The sequence below is a fragment of the Petaurus breviceps genome, unplaced genomic scaffold, assembly GCF_028583685.1.
Source record: "Petaurus breviceps papuanus isolate PSGF00001 unplaced genomic scaffold, PetGlider_PUasm1.0 189, whole genome shotgun sequence".
Classification (NCBI taxonomy): Eukaryota; Metazoa; Chordata; class Mammalia; order Diprotodontia; family Petauridae; genus Petaurus; species Petaurus breviceps.
Genome location: NW_027185809.1, coordinates 35,774,350 through 35,796,183, shown reverse-complemented (window position 1 = coordinate 35,796,183; position 21,834 = coordinate 35,774,350). Strand labels below are relative to the sequence as shown.

The window sequence follows — 21,834 nt, the reverse complement described above, 5'->3', positions numbered from 1 at the left end:
AAAAAAGAAAAAGGCCACAAGTTTGCAGCCTTTCCAGGAGCGCCCGAGTCAAAAAGGCTCCACTTCCAGTTGCAGTCGCTTCACTCCTCTTGTCGCCGGCAAAGGTTCAGTGAATCCATTTTCTCAGCCTCCTGCGGCAATGGAGGCGGGAGAAACAGTCTCTTAGCACCCCAAGAGGTGGTGGAAGTGCATACTGCGGGCGGCCCAGCCTGCACATAGCAGCCCAAGGCTCCCTTGCCAGGCGCTCTCACTGCGCCCTTCCGCTGCTTCGCTCTCGCCTTCCCCTCACGCTGTCGGGTGCAGGGAGGGGCAGAGGCTTCCTTGGAATAGAAGGTGCTGAAAGGACAGCTCCACTCAGCTCAGAAGAGCCCTCAAATTATAAGGCGGGTCTGTACCGGTGTCCCGGGCGCCAGCCTCCGGCTGAGGGTCGGAAAAGGCTTCTTTCACTCCCCCTCCCTGTCTCGCCCAACCCCTGCCGCTTAGCCCCTCATCGAGTTGGTCGGCTAGTCTGGAGGTGGCTCCCGAGCCCCCCTTGCGACTGGCGCGGGAAAGACAGTTTTCTTTCCCTGAGCTTGAGCCAGAGGGTTCCTCTAGGGTGGGGAGATTTGCCTATGTGCTGGAGGGGCTCCCCTCCACTCCACACACATACGCACCTCTGCTTCCTTCCTCTGTGTTATATTGAGAAGACAGCGGCTTCCTTCCTCGTCTGCTCATGCCCAAATCCCCTTAGATTCCTCCCAACCCGGGGCTCAGGGCTCTTAGGCTTCGGTGGAGCACTAGGGTGAGGTCCCCGAGCTCCCGAGGCATGAGCCCAGCTAGCAGAGGAAGGCACCAAGTCCAGGTAACAGGCAACGGCCAGAATCAACAATAGCCACTCCAAAGGAGCCTGTGGAACAAGGGGATTTCAAGGTGATTGCACCCATTATACCTTCCCAGGGAAAAAGGCTAACCCTTGGCGCTCGGACCCAGAACTTTTTCTTGGTGTGCTAGGAAGGCCCGGCCCCTTTTAGCCCCAAGAAAAGTTTCCACAGACACCTAGGGTCTTTTATCTCCTTTTTCTGAAGTTCAGCGGAATAGTCGAAGGGAGGGAGAGGACACCCGAGTATCTCTGTGTTGCTAATTGTCCGGAAGAGAATCCTCCAGCAGCGCGCAGCACCGAGTCTACTGGCAGCGAAAGGGTTAGCTGCTTGGTGTTGATTGTTTGAATTCTTGAAGCGGGGTGAGGGGAAAGCGGGTGGGAGCCAAAGGGGCATTTTAATTTCTTCGCCTGACACAGAAATCCATTTTTGCAAAGAAAGGGCCATATACAGCAGCTTGGGATAATGGATCTGACTGAGACCTGTCGCTAGAGATATTCTTCCTTCTCTTTTTGGTACGTGTGCTTATGTGTTTATTTGTGTATGTAAATTGATTTTAATTGATTTTTTTCCCCAAGTGGCTTCGGATGGGTGTACACACACACACACACACACACACACACACACACACACCCTCCCTCCAAAGAGCTCTGTGACTGCCGGGGAAGTCCCAGCACACTGCCTATAGGGGAGCTTTGAAGCAGGACTTTCGGGCGGGGAATTGGTACGTTTTCTTCTGTTCTCCTCCCTCCCCCCTTTACAATCCCTGTTCTCCCTGCCTGCCGCCGCCCGCTCCTGAGGTTACTGCTCCCGGGACAGTGGTGGAGGTCAGCTTCAGACCCATGACTTGAACAGATAAAAACGGGAGACCTGTCTTGGATTTCTGTTGAGGAGGATTAGAAAGCCAGCTATGTGTTTCTAGTTCTCTAAACCCACCCCTCATTCGCCTCTCTCTCTCCGCCCCGCCCCCCAGCCCCCCACGTGTAGACATCCAGCTGCCTGTGTATGACACGGGCATCAGTATATGTGGGAAGTGGTGGGGGGGCACTGATATACAGGAAGGTAGAGAGGCAGCTGGCCACAGGAGAGACCAGAGACCCAGACTGCTTCTGTCTCCCAGTCGGGGAGGAACTGAAGATTTCGAAGATCAAGGCGTTCAGGTCACTTACTGAGGAGGGAGGGCAGTGGCAAAGACCGGTGTGGTGTGGAAGGGAAGATCCTGGGTATGGTGTTTGGGGGCTTATTGACCAGGTTGGGAGTGGGGAAAAGAGATGAAAAGATGTAAAGCCAAAGTGTGTGGAGTGGGGTACTTGGGGGGAGGGGGAATGAGGAAGGAGGGTGGAAGGTCTCTCTCCTTCGGGAGAAGCCAGTCTCTCTGTCTCCCTTTAAGGCAGTGACATCTCTCTCCTCTCCTCTCCCTCTACTCTGCAGGAATGTAATCTAGGATGCTCATTCTCAGGTTGCTTAATGTGGTAGCCCCAGTCTACTTCTTGTGCATCTCCCTGGTGACCTTCGTCCTGCAGCTCTTCCTCTTCCTCCCCAACATGTTCAAGGACCCCACAATCACCCCTCTCTTCTCTCCGGCTCTGCTACATGGGGCTCTCTTCCTCTTCCTTTCTGCCAATGCTCTGGGCAACTACATCTTGGTGATTCAGAACTCACCTGAAGATCTGGGCACCCGAAAGAATGCAGGGGCTAAAGGAGTGGGCACCCCTTCTGAGTGGCCAGAGGCAGGCAGAAAAGCCTCATCCTCCTCACAGAGCACCCATTTTTGCAGGCTCTGTGCTAGGGTGACCCTGAGACACGACCATCACTGTTTCTTCACAGGAAACTGCATCGGGAGCAGAAACATGCGAAACTTCATCATGTTTTGCCTCTATACATCCTTGGCTTGTCTCTATTCCATGGTGGCTGGAGTGGCCTATATCTCTGCAGTACTCTCCATCTCTTTTGCCCACCCTTTGGCCTTCCTCACTCTCCTGCCTCACTCCATTAGCCAGTTTTTCTCAGGTAAGTCAGCCTGATAGCAGTGACCAATCTCAAGGTCACAGCTACCACCACCAAGATGATTATCAGCTTCATCATCATACAATCTTAGAACTGCAAGGAAATTGAGAGACCACCAAGTCGAGCCCTCTCATTTTAGAGAAGAGCAAATTGAGACCCAGAGACATGAAGTGGCATGTCCAAAGTGACACAGAGTTGGGGTTAGCCTTATTATCTTCACTTTTTCTTCCTGCCTCTTTTTCATTGGCTATGTGACCTTGGACAAGTCACTTAGATTCTCTGAACCTTTGTGCCTCAGTTTCCTCATGTGCAAAATGGGAATAATAATACTTGCACTGCCTATCTTAGAGGGCTACTGTGAAGAAAGTATTTTTAAGCATAAGATGCCATATAAATATGTTATTAATGGGTGGCCTAGTGGATAGAATGCCTTACATGAAGTAGGAAGACCCAAGTAGCCTCAAATTAGCTGTGTGACCTTGAGCAGATCACTTAACTTGTCTGCTTCAGTTCCCTTCTCTGTAAAATAGGGATAAAAATAGCAGCTACCTCCCAGTGTTGATGTGATATCGATAACCCATTTTGCAAACTTTCAGGTAACGTATGAATGTTCTACCTAGCCATCATAAATAATTACTTTCTAGAATTTTTTGTTTTCCCAGAGCTTTGTAACCATTTGAATCAACTGGATCCCTTCACACTATTCATTAAGTTCCCTCTTTACTATTTGGAGGTGACTCTGGGAAGGCTATGTCCCTGGAGCATGAGATTTGGTAGCTCCTGCAACCTGGGAAGAATGAGTCCACACCCAATGATGGACTGTGTGTCCATTGTCTGAGGATCAATCTGCTTAATCTGAAAGAGCCTCATGACCAGGTTGCCCACAAGAGGATGAAATTTTGGCCACAATAGCTCATGAAAACTATTTCCAAGGGAACAGAGGGATTGTGATTTATGCTGGCAGAGTAGACACCCATATTGATGAAATCTCAGATCCTTAAAGTATAATATTGTTAATGTGTCAGGAGTTGTGATTTTGCCCATATGTGAATTCTCTTCATTGAGGCAGATCACAGATTTTGACCTGTCTGTGACTTAGCTTTTTAGCTTCGAGACATTTCATGACTTACTCATGGTCACATAACTGGTAAAATATCAGAGGCTGGATTTGAAACTTGGACTTTATTCCTTTCCAGTGCTTTACCCACTATATCATTCCTACACATAGACCTATAAAACAGAATGTTCATGAAAGTGCCTGCCCCCAGATTCCAAGAAAATATCAATGAAAAAGAGATTGCCTAGCAAAGGTTAAATCACAGACTCATCGATAAATGCAATCCCCTTGTTTTTCAGAGAAAGAAAATAAGGGTAAGAGAGGTTAAGCAACTTGTTTAAGGTCACCTAGGATTTAAGTAGAACAGCTGGCATTTGAACTCAGGTCCTCTGACCCTTACTAGCTGCCTTTCCACTAGTCTCCTGTGGGAACAACCCTAAGTGCAGATTCTTATTTCCTATATATCTTCCCCACTTTCACTCCCCCATCACCATCTGGTGTTCTTCTAGACTAGGCTTGATTGGATGGGCACAGTATTTTAGAGAACAGATTCAGGGTGTCCCAAAAGTCTTAGTGCAGCTATAAGCTTAAGTAGTTTAGAACCCCTGCAAGCCTTTTGGGACATCCTCTGCTATACTGCCCAAGTGACCACTGTAAGTGACCTAAGTGAGATTTGACAAGTGGTGGCAATTCCTGTAGCTTTTGCCAAGTCTTGGAATTCAGTCTCTGCCTTGTTTCTTTTTCTATCACTGACCTGACCTGAATGTGGGTACCTCTCCCCACCTTAAGAGTTGGGGAGGAAGAAAACCATGGACTCAAATTGAAAAACAGTGAGAGCTTCCCTGAAAAGTGAGAATGTCCCTTACTGGCTGTGTGACCTTGGGCAAGTCTCTTTCTCTCTTTAGATATCAGTTTCTTCATGTATAAGAGAACTGGACTAGATAAGGTGACCTTAGCCTGTGGTTCACAGACAGATTTCAGGGAGTTTATGGTTTTGCATGGAAAAGTGACATCTTTATTTTCCCATGTAATTCTTGGTTTTCTTCGTAATCCTTTCTATTTTATGTGTTTATGTAATCCTGTGTTTTATACATTTAGAAACATTATTCTGAGAAGGGAACCAGATTGCCCAAGGAGTCTATATCACAAGAAAGGTTAAGAAGTCTTGGGTTAGATGGTCCTTTCTAACACAAAGCTTTCAAATCTGTGACCTGTTTATGACAAGAAAGGACTAAAAACTTCAGAGAAACAGCAACCTTTTCTAAAGAACTCCTTGGAAAAGTCTATCCAATCCTTAATCCTCATTCTACTCCCACCCCAATCTGGGCTGGTTGATAGGAATAAGGGCATATGCATTTTAGATATTAAAGTAAATTATGGGAAGTAAGGAAGTCTTTGTCACCATGAAATAATTTAGCTCTACTGAATCATAGATCTGATAGTCTCCAATAGTATACATACTGATGTATGTGATTCCAGAAATATAGGGGAGCAGAGCCAGCCCTTTGTCCAAAGGCTTCCCCAAGCAGAGTATTCAACTAATTTTATCTCTAGAAATCCCACCTATAAGATATAGCTTGAAATCTATTCATATATACTTCTTTAGCTGATTCTACAAGCAAGGTTGGTAAAGAATTTCATACCACTACCCCATCCCATCTTTCTCCCTTCTTTCTATAAGAATAAATCAAAGGAAGGCAGATAATAGCATTTTGGACCCCATTTGCTTTTTGGAATGATGATCATGTGGGGAGGAGACAGACTGAGGGGTAGGGGAAAATTTTTAAAACACTTTTTTCCTCCCAAGGTATCATTTTTTTCATAGTATGATTGCTATAACTTTCTGAAGTATAGATCTTTCCAGGCAATGGAATTATCAGAGCAAAATTTCACTGGAGCAAATTCAGTTGAATTGGTGGCTGGGAATGGAGGAGTGTTGGCCCAGAATGTAATTTCATGGGGGGGAAGAGGGTAACCTATCTCTCAAAGAGTGCAGTCCTGTCCCTGTGGGACTACTCTTATCTTGGTAACATCAAGAGAAAGGCACCACAATGACAGGACCCTTGGGATATTGGCTGGGAATGGTTGCACCCCATATGGCTGGGTGACAGTTGCAGAGAGATAGCAAATCAACTCCAGAAGAAAGCATGCCCCTGTAGATCCATTTGTTCCTTGCTAGTAACTACATAGAGAATCACTGATCTTGGTTAGCTGACATTTATCTGAAACTTGAAAAAAATTTTAGGCCTGGGTATTGCACCAAGAGATAGTAGATGAATAAGTATTAGGGTAACAGTAATAACTCACTATGTAGCACTTTCAGATCTACAAAACACTTTCCTCACTGCTATGCTGTGAAACCATTCATAAAGATATCATCTCATCTTATAGATGAGGAAATTGAGATTAAGGGACTTTAAATGATTTGCCCAGACTCATGAAGCTAATAAGTGTCAGAACTAGGATTTGAGGAAAAGTCTTTTGACTCCAAGTCTGGTGCCTTTTAGTCAGTACTAGGCTTTCTGGAACTCAGAGCCGCAGGGTTTCTGAAGTAGAAGAGAAAGAGGTTCTAAGGAAGTACTTTGTATCTTTGATCTGACTCAGTGTGGCTGCTGACAAAATAGGGAGGTCAGAGGTAGGGTGGGAGTGGAAGTGAGTTCAATGGGGGGTATGATCTGGGGCAGATGGAATCAGGTGGAGTATGGAAAGTCATGAAACTGCTATTAAACTTTCTTTCCAATGTAGTTTAATAATTTAAAATAGACTATTATAAAGAAAGAATCCCCAAATAAGTCTCTATTAATGATAAGAACAAGTCTGGGAACCACTCCAGAGTGTAGCCTGAAGTCTGTTCAAAATTTACTCAGATTGGGAAGAGGAGGGGGATAAAAAGAAGCCCCTTATTTTAAGTTGATAGAAGAATTCTGTGCATAGTTGTGGATACCCAGGAAGTAGCCTGGTGACCAACACAAAGCTCCTTCACCTACAGATGAATTAGGGATGAGCCTATGGTCTGCTCAATTCCCTGACTCCACCCTATCCATGAAGAATGGATAAAGGTTTTTTATCTTTTTGCTCCTCTTATCCTAAGAGTGTCTATATGGCATTTTATATAACAAAGCACTTTGCTCACAACATTACTGGGGGATAGATAATTTTGTTCAGTTGTTTCAGTCATGCCTTATTCTTCATGGCCCTATTTGGGGGTTTCTTAGCAAAGATACCAGGGTGGTTTGCCATTTCCTTCTCCAGCTCATTTTACAGATGAGGAAACTGAGGCAAAGAGGGTGAAGTGACTTGAACAGGGTCACAAAGCTATTAAGTGTCTGTGACTGGATTTGAATGTGGTCTTCCTGACTCCAGGTCTGGTGCTCTATCTATTGCATCACTTAGCTGCTTTATTATCATCTCTATTTTCTTTAAAAATTATAACATCTATTTTATAAATAAAAAAATTGTTCAAGAGATTAAATGGTTAAATGTCCAAAAGTTTTAATACCCAAAAGATCTTATAGGTGTATAACTCCTGATGCCAAGTACTGCTGTACTACCTCGTCCTTCCTTCCCTCTCTTGCTATCACTCCTTTGTCTCTTTCTAGAGTTGTCTTCCTACCTTCCACACCCATACCCCTGTCCAACCCACTGAAGTACATACCTTCTACTCAGGTTGTCCATTATCACCTCCTTCCTGTCCCTTTAGTCATTTCTTTCTCCTCCAGTATCTTTCAGTCCAAAGATTTGAAGCCACACCCATTCCCACCCACCTGTCTCCAGCCTCAAAGAAAGTCTGGAAAATCCTGAGTTGGCTCAAGTGGTGCCTGGTTATTGTCCCTTTGAAAAAACTAGAGAAGCAGCATTGATGAGTGGGTATGCTACCTTGTTAGATACAAAAGTAAAAATCTCAGTCAACATTTCCACAGCTTGGCACAGTAGAGAGAGCATTGGATTTGGAGTCAGAGGGCCTGAGTTTGAATCCTGGCTCTGCTACTCTCAACCTGGATGCTCTCTGTCAATTTAACTGATCTCTATGGGTTTTGGTTTCCTCATCTACAAAATAAAGAGGTGAAACTAGTCGAACTCTAAATCTGTGATCCTAAGGACCTTCTACTAATTTGCTATGTGACTGAGAGAGCAAGTTTGTTTCATCTCTCTCAACCTTAGATTTATCATTTCTTTAGAATGGGGATGAAATAACCTGACCTTCTCCTGGCAAGCTATGATAAGTAATATAGAATGCCTAGAGCTCTTCAGAAGAAAGGTGCCAGAGAACTTTCTAACATTTAAAGCTGTCCAAAAATGGAACAGGCTATTCGGGAGGTAATGAACTCCCTGTCACTGGAAAGGTATAAGTCAGGTCTAGATGAGTATCCTTTGCCAGGGATTATTAGAGGAAAAATTTTGCTTTGACAAGGTTGTTGGATTGAAATTTCTAACTCTGAAGATTTTATGATTCTATGAAATATCAGTGTTATAATTAGACATTAGAAGAAGCAGAGGCAATGGGTCTAGACAGTTCAAACACCTAAAAAGAAAACAGGCCCCAGCTTGTAGACACTGCGTCCTAGGGGTAGAGACAATAACATCTTCTCTGTTCCATGCTTGAATTATCACTAGCTATATCCCTAGATGAAATCCTGTGGTAAATAGTTCTGTCTTGTCATGGCTTGTCCCTGGATCTCTCACTGAACAGCAAGAAAAGACAAAGTCAGACTATGTATGTGGGTCTACTCTAATTGTTGAGACATTTCCCCTCCTCATCTTTCTTGCTCCATAAGGGTGACTCTTTCCAGTCCACCTTCCTTGAGCTCTGACTGAAGCGATGCTGTGGGGGATCCTAAAGGCACTTGTTTCTTTCTTGGCCTGTGGACAACCAATAGTAACCAGAACTGACAGGAGAAGAAATGGGTCAGAGGGATGGCTTAAAAAAAACAAAATTATCTTGGTCCTTTTTCCCCTCCCCATCCCATGCTGGCAGAAGGTGATTCTTTGAAATGCCAGCTGGACTGAAGTTTCAGCCTCCTGGGCATCTGGACTTATTTATCTCTGGCTTTGCAAAAAAAGGACAGTCACTGAGGCCCCTGGGAATTTGAGTGAGATAAAAATGCTAATGAGGAAGCCCTAACCCACTCTTGCTTCTTCCCTGTCTGACCAGATAATACCCCTCTCAATAGGCCTTACCCTAGATTTAAAAAGGCAAGATCTCAACAAGACCTAAAGTAATGAGTGAACTAAAGTCTGGAGGGCTAGGGAATATGTCAGCTAGCAAGGAGAGAGAAAGGGGACATAACTGGAATTATGGAATGGGATTTGGAATTCAAAACCAAGAATAGATTATAAGACTCCTGATGGCTGTCACCTTAAAATCATTTCAGCAGATAGTATTATCTCATAGAAAGAAAGAAGAAAATAAAGGACAGTTACTGGACACTACTCTTATGGCCAACATATTAACTATTTGGGTGGACTTAGAGCAACTCAATTCAAGAAACATTTATTCAATATCTACAGTGAATAGAAATGTTTTAAGGCACTGGTAGAGATGCAAAATTCAGACAAGACATGTTCCCAACTCTCATGAAGTGGGAAATGTATGATTAAGTAGCAGGGCATAACACATTCAAAATAACTATAATACAAGATAATAAATGAAAGGTACAAACACAATGCATATAAAATCTAAAGGGGGAAAGGTCATTACTAATGGAGGGATAAGGAAAAATTAGGGATATAGATTCTTCTATTAGGAATATAGGGACTTTTGAAATCATTCTAGTAAAGCTACATCATGTTACAGAGGACAAAATGAAGGCCTAGGGAGGTTAAGCTACTTAGAGTCACACAAACAATGAATGGTAGGGGCTAGATTTGAGCAAAGATGCTGATTCCAAATTAGTACTCCATCCACTTCGTCATTTTGCCTTCATGAAGGAGAGGGCAGTTGAATTGGGCCTTAAAGAACAGATAGGAATTCAAAGGACAATAGGCATACCTAAATAGCCCATCAGATCCCAGAAGAGCAGGGAGGAGTAGGGACAATTATGTCCAGGGCTTTGGAATTTAACTTAAACCACTATACTTAATTTTCTTCAGACATGTTTCCACAGCTGTAAAATAAATGTGTGACCATGATTGGGGAGAATTGAAAGTAGAACTAGAGCTAAAAACTGGCTAGTTTCCATCTCAACCTGAGTTGTTTGAAAATTGCTTTGATGTCCCTCTCGATTAAAAAAAAATGTCCCTCTTGATCTCAAAGAATAGCTAAGCTGATAAAACATGTTCATGTGAGTCAGTTTCAGTTGAGATTAGCTCTACCCAAACTTCTTTAGTCTGAGTTAAATGTGAACCTTGACCAGTCCCTAAAAGTTCATATCTTCAGGAAACCTCCCACTTCATGAGTTAATTGAGATACAGCAAAATATATCAAGGTTAAAACTAAGGAAGAACTTCCTGGCTGAGGGAGGCTGACAAGTTTAGACTATTACTTCATGGAAAAACTAAAGAATGGGATAAACAATGACCTATCTGGGTCAGGTTAAGTATGGTTTTACTTATAGGCAGGAAGTATATATATATATATATATATACTAGACAGCTTTGGGAGTAATTCAGCTTGAGGGGTCTAAGATGAGTGCTCTGTTCACCCTGCTGTCAATTCTTTAATGACTTTTAATTATTCCTGTGGGGAATATTCTTAGAACCAATCCTGTGACTTATTCTTGGCAATCCTGCCACAGAAAGTTAGAATTGAAAGGGCCCTTAAAGATGCCCTTGGCCAAACCCTCTTGTTTGACAAAATGAGGAAACTGAGAGCCAAAGAGATGAAGTGATTTGCTTAAGCTAGTAAATAGCAGAGGTAGGATTTGAAACCAGATCTTCTGGGTCAGAAACTATTTCTCTTTCCACTAGATCACAGTCTAGAGTCATCATTCTGTCCCAGTTAACTCATCTACCTTATAAATTGACAACCATCTAGTGACAGATTTCTTGTTTTGTCCTTTAATGCCATAATCTTGTTCCTCTGTCCTGATATAAAAATTTCCTTCTTCTTGTTCCCAGCTGAGAGATAGAAAGGAGGGAAGTAATGATACAACTCCATAGAAATACCAAGTGTTCTTTTTCATGTTCCCTAAATGAAAAGCATAATGGATCTCCTACCTTTATAAACCACCGTTTCTATTCTCTCTCCCATTCATCCTCCTGGCCCTCCCTTCCTGTGACCCTGATAAACAGCAGCAGCACAGAAAGTTAGGGCAGTTCATTTCTTTTCTCCCCTTGCTGCAGCTCTGTCTGCAATTGCTTCAAAATGTAGCTTCGGTCTCATTAATCTCCTGGCGGAAATGCATGAATGGGTAATGTTTCTGTACGTGGTCTGGGTGTATAAAATGTTCTCTTCTTTTTTCCCTGCTCCTCCTTACTGCTCCCCACCCCCTACTAGGAGCTGTCCTTGGTTCTGAAATGTTCGTCATCCTCATGCTCTACCTCTGGTTTGGGATTGGACTGGCTTGTGCTGGCTTCTGCTGCCATCAACTTCTGTTGGTGCTCAGGGGACAGACCCGACACCAGGTGCGGAAGGGGATGGTGGTTCGTGCCCGCCCCTGGAGGAAGAATCTGCAGGAAGTCTTTGGAAAGAGGTGGCTCCTGGGCCTTCTGATCCCCATGCTCAATGTGGGGAGTGAATACCCTCGAAATAAGGGCAAATAACAGCCCTGCCCTACCTGACTTGCTCTCTCCTCACACCCTTTCTTTTCTTTATCTCTATCCCTGCCTGCACACAAGCATATTTTCTCATTTCTACTCATGATCCACTAGAATACTCAGCAGTAGGGAAAGGTCAAGTCAGCTCTCAGCATCCCAACCTACAATCAAGTAAATAGGTAGTATTAAATAGAGGACTAACTGCCACTCAATAGAGAGGAAATCCAATAGCCCAGAATTCTGATACTCATTTCACTAGGAAAACAAACTGACAAGATGACCATGAATTCCCTTAGGACTAACTCCCACTGCTCTCAGAACTTTCTCTTAGATCCCCTCTTCTCTCCTCATCCCTAACTTCCCAATCCCTCTTTCTCCACTCATAAAAGTTATATATGATGTCATGATTAGTTAGGAATCCTCCCCTCTGTGTAGTCTTCTTCCGATACCCTGATGAGGGTAAGGTTGGGGAATGATGGATTGCTGAGGCTGGTGCAAATCTTGGAATGACCTTGGAGGTGATGAGAAATGTTTAAAAATAAAATATATGAGGGGCAGCCAAGCAGTTGCTAGCCCCCATCCTGCCAACTAAATGAGAGACTAAGAATTTTAGAATAATAATAACTTACATTAATATAGTGAGTTAAAGTTTGTAAATCACTTTGCATTTATTTATCTCACTTGAACCTCACAGCAACACCATGAGGTAGGTACTACAGGTATTATTATCCCAATTTCACAGATAGGGAAACTGAGACTCAGCAAACTTAAGTGACTTTTCATGTTTACATGTTAAAGATGGTGGAATTTAACCCCAGATCTTCCTTGACTTCGAGACCAGCCCTTTTATGCTACCCCACATTTCCTCTACAATGTTGATTCAGGAAAGGATCTTGGAGCTCATGTAACCCAACTCCTTCATTTTGTAGGAAATAGAGTCCCAGAGATTTCCCATGGCATTAGTCAGTGGCAAACTGGTACGAGAACCCAGATCTCCTGATTTCTAGTCCAGACTTGGACATTCACTCCATGCCCTCTCTCCTCCAAGACTGATTCACTTACTCCTTTTCATAATAACACATAAAGGTGACAGCAGATGGACTCGTATTTTTACTTTCCAATCAGCCAGCTGTTCTGCCCACCCCACCCCACCCTGTCTCTGCTGCTTTCCATAGCTCAGAGTCTAGTGATCAATTTGATTTTGAAGCCAATTGCTCCTCATCCACCTGGGTCCTTTCCAGCTCTTCTTACTTGGATGGCAGCCAGGAAGACAAGGACAGTAGTCAGAAAGATAAAAAGGAAAAGTGAAGATCAGTTAGAAAGGTGTGTGAGAGTGTTTAGTGACTGTGTGTGTTAGGTCAGCAGCACTAACTGTATTGTGTTGGGTTCAAGGATTAAAGGGCCCAAAGTTAAAACAAAAAGAGTGTTTGATGAATGAGAATTTATTGTTAGAGAGGGAGACGTATCAAAGAAACTATAAAGTACATGTATAAAAGATCATATGCAAATAAGAGTCTAGAGCTGGAAAGGTTCTTAAAGGTCGTATAGTCCAACCACATCATGTTATAGAGGAGGAAACAAGTCCAAAGAAGTGACAGAACTTGCTCAAAGTAATCCAAGGACATGACAGAGCTGGAAATCAAGACTAGATTTTCTGACTCCAAATCCAGTACTCATTCTTCTACACCTCATTTCAGCTCGCTGTAGCAAAGACCTTTTGAAATTCTTAGATATTCCCAACCATGGAATGGGCTGTCTTATGGTTTACAGTAGCCTCTCCATCTCTGGAAGTATTTAAGAGAAGCTGGATGAAGTAATGTCAAAGATTAGGTCCTCTGACCCTTTGGTTCTACCACAACCTGCAGTGAACCTTGAAGGGGAGGATAAATAGTAAGTTAGCTCTAATAGGGAGATATTCTTTAACAAACCAGATTGGGGAGAATCAACGGGTGGGGAGTCCTTGTTTTTGGCAACCTGCAAATCTGAAGATCTCTGACCTCAATTGTCTGTACTGGGTTAGAGATGGAGAATAAAAATCAAAGTCCTGACCTTCTCCTGATTCTACAGAGCCTTTGCCAGCTCCTTCCAAACTATGAAACTGGTGATACAGTTTCTGGGGGCCTGAAGGTATACTGGTGATGTCAGTACAGAATAACCTAAGAAAGGAAGTGGGGCAAATGAAAGTTAGGGAGACAAAAGTCTGACTCCTCTCAATAGGGGGTGTGGAGGAACCAAGTGACACTCACACACATGGTACTGTATTTTCAACAATGAGTGACAATAAAGTGTTTGTTTTGTAAAATTTATTTTAAGTTACCATCTGGATTTTTTGGTTGTCAGCTGATTTATTGTACTGTGTTTAACCCTCACATGGGTGTGCTATAATTGTTCATTGGTGATTTATGGGCACATCCAAGGAGCCCTATCCCCTTTCCTTTTCTTTCTCCTCATCTTCATCTCTTCCTCCTCTTTCTTATTTGCTGTCCCCTTTTCTTTTGTCTTCTTATTCAACATCTCTGCTTTCTCCTGCTCTTTCTCTTCTATTTCCTACTCATATTTCCCTACCATTCCATCATTTTCTATCTCTTCCTCCTTTTCTTCTTCCTGCTCTGGAACTTCTGAGTTCTCTATTCTTCCCACCTCTTCTTCCCCCACTCCACCAATACACACACTCACAATTACATCATAAACCATCTACTTCAATTTTCTATGCCTCAATCTTTTCATCTAATTAAATGTACTTGGGGGTATCTAGGTGGCACAGTGAATAGAGCACCAGAGTCAGGAGGACCTGAGTTTCAAATTCGACCTCAGACAATTAACACTTACTAGCCATGTGACCTTGGGCAAGTCACTTAACCCCAATTGCCCTGCCCTCCCCCCTCTAAAAAGCAAAAAAAAAAAATAATGAAATGTAATCTCTTCTTGGAAGTCTTCATTCCAAAATCCAGGGACCAAAAGAATTTTAGGTGGGCTATTTTTAGTATTAGCAAACCAACATGTTTTCTCTTCCTCCTATAAGCCATTCCTTTACATAAGAGTGGTCCCATTCATTTCATCAATGTTTCAACCAGTTTCCCTTCTCCTGGGGCTGCAGCTCTCTTTGCTGCACCTGGGTCCACACACATTCTCTGGCTCCTGCCTATACTTTCTTGCTATTCTCCATGGGGAATGGACACTGGGGCTGCTGTAACACAGTCTCTTCCCACTAAGGCATAAAAATAAATCTACTGACAGGAAGTCAAATTAGGGTGACCATAAACTAGATATTCCCAGGAAGTCTTAATGGTGAGGCCAAAGGCTTTAGAGAAGGAACACTAGTGTAGGTTTATATGGTTGCTTTACACAAAAGACTTTCAGCTATTATATCTCATTTGATTCTTACTATAACCCTAGTATGTAAATAGCACAAGTATTAGTACCAAACCAGCTCTGCCCCCACCTCCGTTGATGGGAAAACTGATGTACTAAGAGCTGAAATAATTCGCTTAATATCACACAGCTGGTGAGCATCAAGGACAGCTAGATAGCTCAGTAGATACAGTGCCAGGCTTGGGAAACCCTAGTTCAAATCTTACCACAGACACTTGCTAGATGTATGATCTTGGTTAAGTCATTTAACCTGTTTGCTTTAATCCATTGAAGAAGGAAATGGCAAACCACTTCAGTTTCTTTGCCAAGAAAACCCTGTGGACAGTGTGGTCCACAGGGTCATATAGAGTCAGACATGACTGAATGACTGAACAACAATAATAAGCATCAATTAGAACTCAGGATTTGGAGTTAGAAGGGAACTTAGAGGCCATGGAGTTCAACCTCCTTATTCTGATGACCTTGGAAGAGGAAACTGAGGCCCAGGGAAGTCATGTTAACTTGTCTAGGGTCACATAGCCAGTAAGTGACTGAGGCAAGATTTGAACTTGTCTTCTTAACTCCATGTCCAGTCAGCATTCTGATCACTGTGCCACCTACCTGACAGCCTCAAGTCTTCTAACCCTAGGTTCTTTTTGCCATATACCACATTGCATTCCCTAAGTAACAATAAGCCCATGGAGAAGAACCAACAGAGCCTTAGATGAACTCCAATGGTCCACTAATATTGTTACTCATATAGCCATGTCAGTGGGGCACTGATGAGGGATGGTTACATTTTAGTAACAAAAAACAAACAAACACAACTCATGATTTACTCCTAGCTCCCATTCCCTTTGAGGTAATACATATTGTCTGACATTATTTGGGAATAATTTGTACTCACAAGCTGACACTATCTTTTTACCTTCTCTGTTGTCAGATTCATTAGTCAGTGAATTGCCACAAATTCCCCCTTTCCATTAACACAGTTCAAAACAGAAGGAGAAAGCATAAGGTACATGCAGGTCATGTTTGGAGGTAGAACACTGTGAGTGGGGTAAAGGGCCCTGGCCTCAGAGTCAGAAGTCCTAAATGCTATTAGCCTCATGATTATGAGAAAATGACTTTATGACTCTGAGCCTCAGTTTCCTCACACATGAAATGAGGACAACACTTGCATTATCCACTTTATAATATTGTTCTGAAAAAGTGCTTTGGCAGTGATAAAAGAGTGTGTGAGGGTGAACCGTTGTTATCTAAGTTGGCATTTTACATCTATTCTCCTTTCCTTGGGGTTCCATCCAACCCAAAGTTAAGCAATATACTCAAGCAGGTAGTTATTTCACTTTTCAGTTCAAAGGTCACTTGAGGAAGGCAAAATTCCTTATTAATCCCCACAAGTTCCCTATCTATATACTCCTGTTTGCTATTGACCCAAAATTAAAAATTATAATAAGTCATGTAACCAATGGCCCCATGAAGGGATGCCTGGCTTTTATTAAATCTCATCAGTAAATGAGAGTACAATGAACTAGGTAGATCTTCTATGGAGGAATTTTGGGAAAACATAGACTAAGGTCCTACAAATTGAGAAGGGGTAGAAAAGCTATCATCTGCATGATTGATTCATTCATGGATGACATCAGGGAGCCATCAAAATATTGCTCGTATTGCTAGTAAATGATAAACTCAAACTAGAAACCAATTATAGAATTCACCACAATCCTAACATTAATTTGTCAAGACATTAGCTTACAGACCACCTAGAGGTCAAAGATCCCCAGACTACCCATGAAAAATCTTATGGTCCTATAAAGTCTAGAAGGGTTTCTTAGAACTCCAAGGTTACATTTCCCTTCCATCCAAGGGTGCAAGCAAATGGAGATGGAAGAAAATGTTAACTTTTGTTAACCTTTTTCTCAACCCAGCCTATTCCAAGTGCTATTTTTAAAAACCAGAACTGTGATTAAATTGGTAAAGGGAGCACCCAATGAAAAACTCTCTCTCCTGGTCAATCAATAAACATTCATTAAGTGTCTACTATGTGTCAGACATTGCGCTAAATGCTAGGGATACAAAGCAGCAAAAAGACAGTCCTTGTTCTTGAGGAGTTCATCCTGATGGGAAAGACAAGATGCAAACAATGATGTACAAACAACTTGTATACAGGATAAATTGGTGACAAGTAATGGAGGAAAGACTTTAGAGTTAAGAGAAACTGGGAAAGGCTTCCTGTAGAAGATAGATCTTTAACTGGGACTTGAATAAGCCAGGGAAAGCAGGAGGTGGAGACGAGGAGGGAGAGCATTCCAGACATGGGGAACAGATGATGAAAATGCCTAGAGTTAGGAGACTGAGTTTTTGTTTGAGAAACAATAAGGAGGCTAGTGTCCCTGGATCACAGAGTATGTGGGGAGGAGATTTATGATTTAAGGAGCCTGGAAAAGTACTACTAGGTCTATACCACAAGGGGATCGAAGAAAAAGAAAAGAACCTATATGTATGAAAATATTTATAACTGTTCCTTTAGTGGTGGCAAAGAAGTGGAAATTAAGGGGATGACCATCCATTGGAGGCTGAATGGGTTGTGGTATGTGATTGTGATGGAATATTATTGTGCTATGTGAAATGACAAGCAGGATGGTTTCAAAAAATCCCAAGAAGACTTATATGAATTGATACAAAGCAAAGTGAGCAGAACCAGGAGAACATTACACACAGTAACAGCAGTATAGTATGATGACCAACTGTGGATGACTTAACTATTTTCAACAATACAATGATCTAAGACAATTTTGTAGGATGAAGGATGAAAAATGATATCCACTTCCAGAGAAAGAACTGATGGAGCCTAAATGCAGATTGAACCATTTTTTAACTTCTTCTATTATTCTTGATTTTTTTGGTCTGTGTTTTCTTTTGTAATGGCCAATGTGGAAATGTTTTGCATGACTGCACATGTATAATTTATATCAAATTGCTTGTCTTCTAAGGAGGGGAAGGAAGGAATTTGGAAATCAAAATAAAAAAACTAATGTTAAAATTTTTATTTACATTTAATTGAGAAAAACATATTTTAAAAAGACTGGAAAAATACCAATGATGATCAGCACCATGCAATTTATATAGTCTTAGAGAATTGCTTGGGAGCACTGAGGGACTAAATGATTTGCCCTGGGTCACCCAGTCATTCATGTCAGAAGCAAGACTTCAACCTGCTTCTTCCTGGTTCTAAGGCCAGTTCTAAATCCACTATACTACACTGCCTCTCTGGGTTTCAAGAGTATAAAACAAAGTAATGGGAACAATCTCTCTGAACCTTAGTGGTTGGAAGAAGGGAAGGCTGAAGAAAGAGTGATACCCTTTTCATATGGGCCATTTCAAACCAAATGTGCTGTGTAAAAAGCTAAACTTCTTCCTGAAAATTGGACCATATTGTTCTTTGGAATTTGCATAGACAGTATCATTTCCCAATCACTCTGCCACACAGAACTACTCCAGAGTACTGTTCCCCCAGTCTGTAGTATCCTCTGTTCGCCAACAGCATCAATCTTTTTCACTTTATTGACTGCTTCCTCTCTGATATGTACATGTCTCCCTTACCATGGAAGAAAATAATTGACCCCTATGCCTGATTTTAATCAACATAATCACATAATTATAACTACTTCTCCTTCCTTTTACTGTCAAACTTCTCGAAGGAATAAGCCTTCACTTACTATCTCCACCACATTATTGAAGTTGCCTTCTCAAAGGTTTCCAAAGAATTCCTTGCTATCAAATCTAAGTATCTTTTGGCAATCCTCATTCTCCTTGACTTCTCATCCAAGCTCCAACCCTTTATCTTTTCAGTTGGATACCTTGTTATTACCTCAGACTCAACACATCCCAAAATAAATGCATTATACTTTCCCCAAAACCAGCTGCCTCCCCCTAAAACCATAATTTTCATGAAGTTTTGTAAGCTTTTTTGGACACTTCTCCTCCCTTAATATAACTAAGCAATCACCAATTTCTGTCCAATATTCCTTCTGAACATACCATGCATCTTGTCTCTGTTCACATGGCCACCACAGTGGTCCAACTTGACATCTCCCCTTGCCAGGAACACTGTAATAGTCTGGTGTTTTTCCTGCTTCTAGATTCTGTCTCCAATTTTCCCCCTACACTGTTATGAAATTGAACTACCAGACAGCTGGGTGGAATAGTTCAGAGGTATCAAGCATGTTCCTCACCATAGTCTCCACTGTGGCCTGAACCAGATTGAAATGTAAGTGGGAAATATTTAAAAAATGAAAAAAATACAATAACAGATAATATTACATTTTAAAACTAAGTCAATATGCAGCCTGAGAAGATCCTTACATGCAGATTAGGGCCCTCATTTCTATTTGAGTTTGACACTTCTGGCATAGTAAATAGAGCACTGGATTTGGAGTCAGAAAGACCCAAGTTCAAATCCTACCTCATACTTTGCTAGCTTCATGACCCTGGACAAGTAATTTAACCTCCTTTAGTCTCAGTTTCCTTTATAAACTCACAAAGTTATTGTTAGGATAACACAAGATAATATACAATGTACTTTTCAAACCTTAAAGTGCTATAAAAATGCTAGCTATTATTTTTATTACTATTAAATACTTATTTTATCATGTTACTACCCTTCAGGGATCTACAGGGACTGAGGCAGTGCCCTAGAGTTTTTTCAAATCTTTTATAGGGTACACAGTAGGCAATCAATTAATATCTGATTAACGAATGAATAATAGAGTTTGCCCACAGTTAAACAATGGGTCAATGGCAAGAATGATGTAAAAGTTCATGTTAGCTTTAAAAAAAGACCAACTTGTCTAGACATATTGATAATTGAACTTGATGAAGCAATTTCTTGTTGAGACTGAAAACATTTTTTTAAGTCTGAGAAAAGTTTTGGAGGGGGATGACATTTAATTTGAGCTTGTGGAGTGATACATGACCACAAAAAATGGCCTGTGCTATTCTGGGTTGCATCCCTCTGCAGTAGTGACGTGAATGATCCAGGAGGTGGTCAGACCTCACCACATTGTCCTGGTACTGTCTCAAGTGAAATGCTGTGTACCATCTCCAAGTCATCCGATAAAAGAGAGACAGGAGAGAATAAAAACGACCCAGGGCTCAGCAGAGAAGACATCTGAGGAAATGAAATTTGTATCATCTGGGAAAAGGGAAGACTTTGGAGGGTCAGGCATATGATCAAATCTAAAAATATCTTCCAGGTGACAGTGCACATGAAGGGCAGGCATAACTCAAAGCCATAAGAAATGACAGAACCAAGAGCAATGACCTGAAACACAGGATGAAGTGAGATTAGTTCCATCCTACCTTTCTAATCTTATCTAATATTGCTCCCTCCACATACTCAATGCTCCAGGAAATTGGACTGTCTTGCTCCCTGGAACATGTATCTCATGCTTTCTGCTCTCTGCACCTCTACTCTGCTGTTCCTTAAACCAAAAAATACCGCCTTCTTCCTTTCTAACCACTGGATTCCTAGCTTTTCAAACCCAACACAAATGCTGCCTCATCCATGAAGCCTCTCTTTTTTTTTAAAGCAATTGAGGTTAAGTAACTTGCTCAAGGTTACACAGCCAGTTATTTGTGTGTGTGTGTGTGTGTGGGTGCCGAGTATCTGATGCCGGAACCGATCTCAGGTCTCTTGATGCTGGGGCCGGCACTCTTACTCACTGCACCACCTGGCTGCTCCTCATGAAACCTTTCTTGATCCTCCCTCTCCCTACCTCCCCTGCAGTAACAACTGCCCCCTTGGACCTCATAAAACACTGTGCTCTATAATTCTCCAATGTACTTGTTAAATAATATTACATACTATAGTTAACAGGGTTTGTTCCACGTGCCTTTAACAGACTGCAAGCTTCCTAAAGACAAGAACTATGTCTTATCTAAATTTTTGATGCTAGTATGTGTGTTCTGTACACAATAAATGTTTGATGAATGAATGATTGATGGGGATGGTAATTTGACTGCCCACAGGACAAAACTGAAGGCTAGTCACTGTAGACAAGATGAATCTTAGAAGTCTGTGGAGGGATTTAAGGGGTTGGGCCAAAGAATTCCATCCAAAAATATTTCTGCCTATCCAGACTGCTGTAGCACTTAAAATTCCATGATTAAAAATTCATTCCTTTAGGTTAAAGCATTCAGGCTTCAAAAGTCTCTTGTTATGATGCAGATATACGGGGGAGAAATAATTCCTTGAGGTAATTATTAACTATTCATACCCTTGAGGATTAGTTCATAAGATCACTGTGCAAATTATAGAGCTGGGCAGAGATAACATAAAGCAGAGGAAAGTTAGATTCGGTTGGTGATAATGGCAAGTGAAGTCTTGAGTACGGGGCATTGCTTGGGAAGGGCAAGATAGGTCATACTAGAGAAGGGCAAGCACTGACAGGCAAAACTACAGATGCCTGTAGGCATCTGTGAAACAGTTTGACAGCACTGAGAACCATGAACTGGGGTTACCATCCTTAGCAACTTAACCATTTTGCTAGGGTCTGACCATCCTTATTAGATCAGGGCAGGCAAAACAAGGTATCAGTCCCCTATCAAGGTAGGGGGTTACCAAGCCAAATGCAGCAAGACTGAGCTGTACCATGCCAATGATGTTAAAACTAGAGGAGTGTGAGGAGAATCCGACTCAGATAGATGGAAGAAGACATAAAATTGGAAGCTTAGACCAAATGCTCACCAAGGTTTCTTCTGGGTTGAAATCTTTTGAATTTATGAGAGCAAAGCTTTTTGAGGGCGGGGAGTGTGTCTTATTTATCTATCTCCTTTCTCTATCTCTCACCTAGCATAGTTCAT

At 42.0% G+C, this 21,834-nt stretch overlaps 1 protein-coding gene across 1 annotated transcript; it reads left to right on the top strand.

Annotated features, from left to right (window-relative positions):
• The first annotated feature begins 2,219 nt into the window (after positions 1-2,219).
• ZDHHC22 (zinc finger DHHC-type palmitoyltransferase 22) lies at positions 2,220-13,922 on the top strand. The gene is made up of 2 exons (XM_069091707.1): positions 2,220-2,867; positions 11,357-13,922. Exons 1-2 carry the CDS (start codon positions 2,303-2,305, stop codon positions 11,620-11,622), a joined length of 831 nt encoding a protein of 276 aa, XP_068947808.1. The 5' UTR covers positions 2,220-2,302; the 3' UTR covers positions 11,623-13,922.
• The last annotated feature ends 7,912 nt before the right edge of the window (positions 13,923-21,834 follow it).